General features: G+C 24.1%; 1 protein-coding gene across 1 annotated transcript; it reads left to right on the top strand.

Annotated features, from left to right (window-relative positions):
- Nucleotides 1-433: 433 nt before the first annotated feature.
- LOC145840643 (bax inhibitor 1-like) lies at nucleotides 434-3,954 on the top strand. Its single transcript, XM_082947966.1, has 6 exons — nucleotides 434-498; nucleotides 1,394-1,496; nucleotides 2,490-2,613; nucleotides 2,718-2,864; nucleotides 3,473-3,647; nucleotides 3,867-3,954. Exons 1-6 carry the CDS (start codon nucleotides 434-436, stop codon nucleotides 3,952-3,954), a joined length of 702 nt encoding a protein of 233 aa, XP_082804092.1.
- The last annotated feature ends 5,257 nt before the right edge of the window (nucleotides 3,955-9,211 follow it).

Raw genomic sequence — 9,211 nt, 5'->3', positions numbered from 1 at the left:
ACATTGATTAGGGTAGCCTTTTAACCTGGAAAATTGAAATAGTTTACATTTTTTTTATGCATATAATCTATTTTAGATTAAGTAAATTATTGTTTCAATAAAATTAGAGTAAGTTTAACATAAGTTTATAAATTCAAAAATTATACTAATTTTCAAAATCTTTTGAAAAATATATAATGAAAAACTTTTAAAAAGTTATTGACAACCCTGATAATATTGCTTGATAAAAATATCAAAAATGATTATTTTTATAATTTAATTACCTCACACTTAGTGATCATTATAAACTTCTAAACACTATTTAAGTATACAAATCTTAGAAAAAAAAGATTAATGTTTTTAGACATACATTTCTAGTTTTTTTTATGCAAGCAAATTATAAATCAAATTATTTTTTAATATAGACTTATACTAGTAAAATAATTCTTCAACCATGGCAACATTTTTTCAACAAGGTCCAAGAATGAGCATGAAGAATGTTTTCAACTTTTCCCACATGTAAGTATTTAAAAAAAAACAATTAAACTATACAAATAACTTTTTTATAATGTATTATAAAATATTTTTGTATTTAACTATAATTTATAATTTAAACATTATAAACTTTTGAATTCTTTATCAACATATTTTGCTCAACCATTAAAATAGAAAGTTTACTATGATTATATATTTTAGCAAATTAATTCACACCTTTAATATCTAGATTTTTTATTTCAAAGATGTTTTTAAATAGTTTTATAAGTGTAATTTTTTTTAGTTAAATATCTTTTAACAACCTGTGTTACAGTAGTAAAGATTAACTTTTTAGTTATATAACTTTTTAATTTTATTCTGTTAAAAATGTTGTACTAAAAAAACTATAAAAGCTTGTTTAAGTTAAGTTAAGTATTTAATATATAATAGGGTTATTTTATTATGTAGTGTTATTTATTTTTAATTTTTTTCTACAATAGAAATGTTTGTTTGCGTAACGATACGTACTCCCATCCTCTACGAATGTTTTAAACGCAACAAGTTGACTAAATTTTATTATTACACATATAATAATGTTACAAACAAAATTTTCTATATACCAATTTATATTTAATTTAGATGTAGAGTGTTTAGAGATGTAAACTGTCTAGATAGTTAAATGTTATTCTTTAAAATGAATAAACGTTTAAATTATTCAATTTAACATAAATGTAATTTTTTGTAAGTTTTTAATATATTTAAAAGCTAAGATACTATTTTTGTTACACGTCATTTCTATATAAATATTCTAATCCATTCAAAATTACTACTAAAAAAGAAAGTTTATAAAACTAATTTTAAAGCCTAAAAAATGTTATTTGCCTAAAAAACGTTTTTTGTTATATGTAATGATAATTTTCAAACATAAACAAATTTACAGATCAGGAGAAACCCAAAATCACCTGAAAAAGGTTTATAGCACAATGTCAGTGTCACTTATTTTCGCTGCTGTTGGAGCTTATCTCGGAATTCAGTCACCACTTGTGAGTTTTTGTGATATAACTGATTAAATTGCATAACTAATAGTTCTCAAAAAAAATATTTTCTTAAACAATTAGTAACTTAACAAAACTATTTATGTATTATTTTTTCTTTAATTTTTATTTGTAAAACGTAGGGCCTAATTCATTTGTATCACTTTTACTAGGTCATTTTTTGTGTTTAACTTAATACACACACATAAAAAACAAGAATAGCAATTTTTCAATCTAATTTTAGTTTAAAAACAAAAAAAAATATTCTAGTAGAAGGCATAAGAGTTTTGTAGCAAATTTTACACTAACACAAGTTATAAACAACTGAGTATAAAACTTAGTTACTCTTTAAAAGTGAGATTTTTATTTTGCTTATCATCCTTGTTTAAATTAACTCTTTTCATTGGGTTCATCAACAACACATGGTCGCTAAAATAGTTATTTTGAATACAGTTTTTGTAGTAAAAAATAAATAAAGAAATTTATCATAAAAAAAATTTTGAAAGCTGATCTTTATTGAGTTTGGCAGTTAACATATAAGAATGTGTGCTAAAATCTACCTTGAAAGCCTGTTTCAAAACTTTTATTACAATCGTAATGTTTTTGTTTGGATAACAATAAAAACCCCATCCACTACGAGTTTATACAAACCCAACAGATACACATATATTAATGTTTCTAAAAAATGTTTATTTCTATTTACCGCTTTTAATTAGATTTAGATGTAGAAGGCCTAGTTATTAAATTGTCAGCCTTCAAATGAATAAGGTTCATATGTGTTTGTTATAAGAAATGGCTCTGTAAACAATAATAACACAATAAATCCTCTAAATATTCAAAAATGCTATACACCATTTATAACTAACTACTTTAAGTTATAAAACTGTTTCAAAATAAGATTGTTTGAAAATCGATTTATGTGTATACAATGTGTTAAAATTTCACAATAAGCCTGTGCAAAACAATTGTACAAAACGAATTTTATCTATTACATTTCTACAGCTTTCAACCTCATTCCTTCTGATCGGTGGTCTGTTTTCAATTCTTCATATCGTGTTTACACCCCACAGTAGTAGCAATGTGATGAGTAGGCTATTCGCTATGTTTGTTCACTCTGTGTGCCTTGGTGAGTTACAAAACTAATTTTTAAGTGAATTAGTATACAAATAGTTTTATTATATACTTGCTTGTTAAATTACTAAATAAATAAAATATTATTAATCATTTTAGGAATGGGAACATCACCGTTTATTATGGAAGCAATGACTGTTGATCCTTCTATAGTTCTTACTGCACTCACTGGATGTATGGGCATGTTCGCATGTTTCACTGTAGCTTCACTTGTTGCTAAAAAGAGAGATCTAATTTACATTTACGGTATGTTCGGTATATTTTGAATTAAAAAACTAAAATAGAAATTATTTTCAATTATCACTAAAAATAATTATTTTAAAGGTTTTTATATGAAACTTAATAAATTTTCGATAATATAGATATAAAATTTTGTATTGAAAACTTAAAAGACTGTGTTCTATAGTTTAACACATCGACTTGAATCCTTAATTCTTTCAAAGATTTACATATCTCGTGTTATAACAAATTTAATTTGATTTTCATTTTAGTTCTATATTATTTCAAGTGGCGTTGTTTATTTTTAATTTTTTTCTTAATGACTGATATAATTTTATCCGCTTAAACTGTATCAAAATTATACTAAAACTTAAATGAAACATTGAAATACTATTTCACTATAATCATTGTTGTATCTTTAATAAAAGACGTAATGTATTTATAGGGATATTCATTCTGATAATATGTAGATAATATTATCCTATAATTTATATATATATGCATTTAACTAACATATTAAAGGTATTTTTCATGTTTTTAAAAAGTGTATAATGTTGTGTTGCCAATTTTGTAACACGTGCAATACTTTTTTTTTCAATTTTTAATTAAACTTAAATTTGAACTAATATTAACAGGTATGATGTCTATAGTGCCTCTTGTAGGCATCTTCGTTGCTATCACAAGTATGTTAGGACTGACAAGCTTTGCCATGTTGTTCTCGGTGTTTGCCTTCAGCACTGGACTGTTCATTATTTACGACACGCAAATGATCATTGAAAGACACAAGCATGGAGATAAGGACTTTATTAGGTGTGTTTTAGTTTCAAAAATGTAATAATTTTCGAATTATACATAGATCTAACCGAATACTATGTAGGTTTAGTTTTGTAACTAGTAAAAAATGAAGATTATTCAGATCAATAAGTTCGATTGGTTTGCATGTATTAAATGAAAACAGTATAAAACCGATAAATACTTAAACATGTTTTACAAATGTTTTTGATAAATAACATCAAAATTTATTGACAGGCATTGCATTATGCTAGTAGTTGATTTCATTCGACTCTTCAAGCAGCTTCTCGCCATTATGACCGACAAGAAGAGGAAAAGAAACTAGATTTGATGTACCACAATAACATAGGTCCAATAGGATTTCGTTTGTAGAATTGTGTTTAGTCTTATAAAATTTAAATATATTTTTGTAAGCTGAAAAATGATTTCTAAATTTCAAAATTTTATTTTTAACATTAATAAAAATTAACGTAAATAAAAACAATTTATACAGTCAAAAATTAACGTACAATTTTTTGGCGTTTATAACAGTAACAAACATTTTATAAAATTTAAAAACTATGTGTTATGTTTAGTTGATCTGAATTTAATTATACAGTAATTTATTTAATTTTATGTTGAATTCGATTTAAGTTTTTAAATTATTTTTTGACACCACGCTGTAATTTAATCAACCATTAACACTAAACTACGTATACAGTAACCTCTTGCATCTTTCCGCACTCGTGACGTTACGCACTCTCGTTTATTTACGCATTTTAGAATTCTAAAAAAAATCAATTATTAATTTTTTTTTTTTTCTATTGCACAAACTAGGTTTGTTGTATATTTTAAATTTAAAATATGTTTTTAAATACTAACTCACCTCTTTATATCCATTGTAAACTTATTTTCCTTGACTAATTCATAAACATATATTTATACCTCAGCATATTAGAAATTTTGTTAACAATAAGAGATTAAATTAAAAATCTGAAAGAAATTTGACTGTGTTAAAAATTTTAAAGTATTATGAAATAATGAGAGTTTAAAACATAAACAAATATTATAGCATTCTTGCCCTATATATGAATAAACATCTAAAAAAGAAATCAAATAAAACTTCCTACCAAAAAGTAGCAGTGATACTTAATAAATGTAGAGCTTACACTTAACACAAATCTCAATTGCTTTTTCAATAAGCATATCACTAATTTTAATTTGACTTTTTTTGTTTTAATTTGAGGTTGTATTAAATTATAAATTGATTAGTTATAAATAAGTAGAAGAAAATATAAATATTAAGTTTCAAATAAGCCACATATAAATAAAGATGAAATCAACTTAATATTAAAATTAGTAAAACTTTTTACAAGTACAATTATCTTATATAAGTTTAAATCTTTTTTTTAATATATGTATAGTTATATCTTTTGTTTTCATATTTATTAATAAAGTAAGATAGAACAAATTCTTAAAAGTTGGAAAGTCCTAGGTCTGCCTTTGACTAGAAACAATACCAAAAAACAGCTATTATATTAAGTATATTTGGTACCTCTCATATCTTTACGCATTCTTTCTGTGGACACAATGTGTGTAAATAAGCGAGAGGTTACTGTATTAACATAAAGTAAATTTAATTAATATAAGCTAATTCATTATTCTTGAAGAAAAACAGTTTATACCAGGCACGTAGCTAGCTCAAAAGTCTACAAAAATTAAAACATCTGAAATGACGCATGACAACGTCCTAGCGGAAACACAGCAACTTAAACTACCTCTAATGTTATTAAATTTAATCTAAAAATATGCAGTTATCAACATACATCAAAAATTGAATGTTGAAGTAAAAGTGATAACTGTAAAAATAGCAATTTTTTTACTCCACACCCCCTATGACTCTGTATGTGTTGCTACTTGTGTAAGCCCAGAAAACATTCATTAAAAATAAGTAAAAATATCTCAATCCAACTGAAATCATTTATATCGTTTTTAAAATCAAACTAATCAATAGTAACAACAAATTATGCAAATTTTTGATTTTGATATTTAAAGCTGGAGCTTTCATTAGAATCAGTTTTGCTATGCAGCTTTTTCTCAAATAAAAGCGTTAACGCGCTAAATCATTATCTCTCAGGAGTGCTTAACTAAATAAAAATAAATACCAAAAGCTACGAAAGCAGAGTCGAAAATAAAAGTTTCTTTTGCACATAAGTACTTGTTTCTGCAGATTTGAATACTATTACGTCTTTAGTTTGTATACTATTAACTCCGTTGTGAAAATCCTTTTTTATCTTTTATATTAAGTAAGTTTTTATAAACTTTATCTTGAAAAACTTAATGTCTTTACAAGTTAAGCTCTCTTATATATGCATTGTACGATCTTCATTTTTGTTTGATGGGGCAAAAGGAATTCTAGAAATAAAGTGCGGACTAAATTTTTCTTTTCTGAAATGTAGGAAATGTAGAAAAGGTGTTTTTGCTATTTTTTAAAATGTTTATACCTAAAAAGTGAATTTTTCTGGAAATTTCTTCTTCAACGGTTAAAACTATGCACTTGTGCATCTAATTTAATAAATTAAAATAATTTTGACATTGTTTACAGAAGGGAAAATACATCATCGACATACCTACAATACGCATGTTACTCGCTGATATCTAATAAAAGAAGACTATTATCAAAATAACCGATAAAAATGTTAGCAAAAAAGGGGAAAAGAGCTTCCTATCGCTACGCCGACAATTTGACAAACATGATATCATTAAAACTAAATTGTACATTTATTGTGGCCATACAGAACATATAATTACAAACAGATTTTGGTAAAAAGGGAGAAGTATGTCAGAAATGTATAACTGACCTAAATAAATGTTAAACACTTTATTTAGTGGAACGTTTGTAAACAAGCTTTTTATGTCAAAACGAGACAACAAAGTTGTTGGATGGAAAAGATTTAAACTTTTAAGTTTATCAACAAACGTAAAAAAAATCAGGTTGTACCATAAATTCACACAGTACCTGACAGGTACTGTGTGAATTGAGAATTTTTTCTAGTACTAGTTCTAACACGGATATTAAAAAGGTAGGTAAAATTGACTGAGGTGATTTAGTTATATATAAGATGTGTCTAAGTTGAATTCCTTTTCTGGTGTTTTTGAGAGTCCATACAACTTAGGCGCTGTTAGCCAGTAGGTCTGATTGATTCATACAACACAACTTTAAGTATATAGTCCGTTGATCATAATTTGTTCTCATATACAACAAATTATAATATCACTATGCAGTGCAGATAAAATAACAAAATTAAGTGTCTTAACTATCGAAATCCAATACTAACTCTTAAAGAATAAAATGTAAATTAAACTATCTTTGCCTCGCATAGTTTTAAAATAGTTTTTCAAATATTTTACTCATATAAGTATGAATCAAATTTAAATAGAAAATAATTAAGTATCGAGTGATAAACTTAAAATTTTAAGTCATTGTAAACGTATCTACTATTTCTACCATTATGTGTTTCTATAATATAGCTGAAACAATAAATCAAAATTTGTTTCTTTATTTATAGAAGACAAAACATTAATATTTCCGTTGTCGTATGATATTACAATAATTATAAACACTTCTTCTTAAACTATAAAAACAACGTATCTAGTTTTTAAATTCTTTAATTTTTTATTAAAATATATGGTTATAACTACCTTATTGCTTTTAAATGACACTGAGAAAAAATGTTTGTTGCTAAAAATATAGGATTCCTTTATATATTCTTCAAATCTGTTATCTTAATGCTTTGTTTGTTGGTGTATAAAGTTAAGTTTTCCGATAGTATTATTCAAACTATTTATATAACCTAAATATTAAAAAATAGGAAACATAAAAAAATAAAGTCTTAACTTATAGTAATTAAATATTGCATAGTTTGTTGTTATATTTTCTAACAATTTTTCAATAATAATAAGCACATTTCAAAAATATATGATAATTTTCGGATATTAATATTCATTCCTGGACAAGACGTCAAAAGGTAAACAAGTTGAGTACGACTCGATAACCGAAAGGTTTTTTCGTGCATCTTAGGACCAACTTGTTCGAACTTGTTTAAGTTTTTTGTTACACTCAAAAATATGTTACAACTTTAGAAAATTACAATACAACTTTAGAAAATTGTTTATAACTTTTAAAAAACAAAAAAGAGAAAATCTCTATTTTTTCCGAATGTCTTAAAAAGTTTTTACAAAACTATTTTAATCTATAAAAAGTTTCAAAAAACATTGTAACGTATACACTTTACTTAAAAAAAAATAGATCTTAATTTTTGTACGAAAAATCTAGACCATGGCCTCACACAAAAAATTATTTTAAATTATTGAATTTATGGTTTACTATAAAGAACTTTATATATGGAAGAGCTTTTGAAACTGCTTAAAGTGAGTCATATCTATAAGTTTGTAATACTTGAGTTTCAATATAAGTAGTAAATAAAAAAATTTTAAATATAAAAACTTATCAAAAGAATACATAGTACAAAACATTTATTTTTTTAAAGTTTCATATAAGAGAAAAACTTTTTTCGAACATTTATAAAACATATATAATTAAGTAAGTTTTGATGTTGCAAGTTCTTACATTATATATATACAATAATTTAACTTAAACATAATTGTATGTTTAAATATGAATAGAAAAATTATTGCTCATTTAGTAACACTTTGATATAGATAAATTTTGATACTTTTGTAAAAATGACAATTTTTGACACATTTAATATACATTTGAAATAAGTTTATCAATTAATTCTTTAATTGAGACGTTTTAATAACGAAAATATATAAATACAAAGGCATAACTGTAACAGATATAATTTTTATAAATCTTCAAACAACATATAAAAATAAATTAAAATTTATCAAAATCTAACATAATCGACAATGTTTCAGAAGCAATTACAAGCTTACATAAAAAAATATGTCAAGTTAAGTTTAATAACAGTCTTTTAATCACAATTCAAATAAAATCATTTTTATAAAGAATACATTTTTGAGTCAATTTTTTTGTTATTAAACTAAATCAGTTGTTATTCAGGAGTTAAATATAACTAATAGAAATAAATAATCTTAAATATAAATTTTCAGTTTTAAAACCATAGTAATACTTTCCTAATCAACAATAATGTATTTAGTGGCGTTTCTTTGGTCCTCCTGAAAAATTAGTTTCAATAAGTTTTCATTTCTATTCATTTTTTTAATTTTTATGTTGTAATAATAAAAGTTTCCATATATAAATAAGAACTTTACATTTAAACAACTTTAGTCCATATTTAAAGCTAATGTAAAAATAAAGATATTATAAATTTAGAAAAAACTACTTTTACATTTTGTGCTTCGTAAACTTAGGTTTTGAAATAGTTTTTCTAAAAAATTAAAATTTTAGTTTACAAAATTATCAGTAGTTTGGACAGAACTAAACTTGTACTTATTTTAACTAAATTTACTTTTCGAATTTTTATATTATATTTTGTTTTAAAAAGGTATTAAACAAATAATCTAGAAGAATTTTCTTTTTTGACAACATTAGAATTTATTTCAATGCATAATATATT

This window comes from Thalia democratica, chromosome 1, assembly GCF_965202585.1.
Source record: "Thalia democratica chromosome 1, ktThaDemo2.hap1.1, whole genome shotgun sequence".
NCBI lineage: Eukaryota > Metazoa > Chordata > Thaliacea > Salpida > Salpidae > Thalia > Thalia democratica.
Note: the sequence above shows the minus strand (reverse complement) of the source record. Positions and strands in the feature narration are given on the sequence as shown.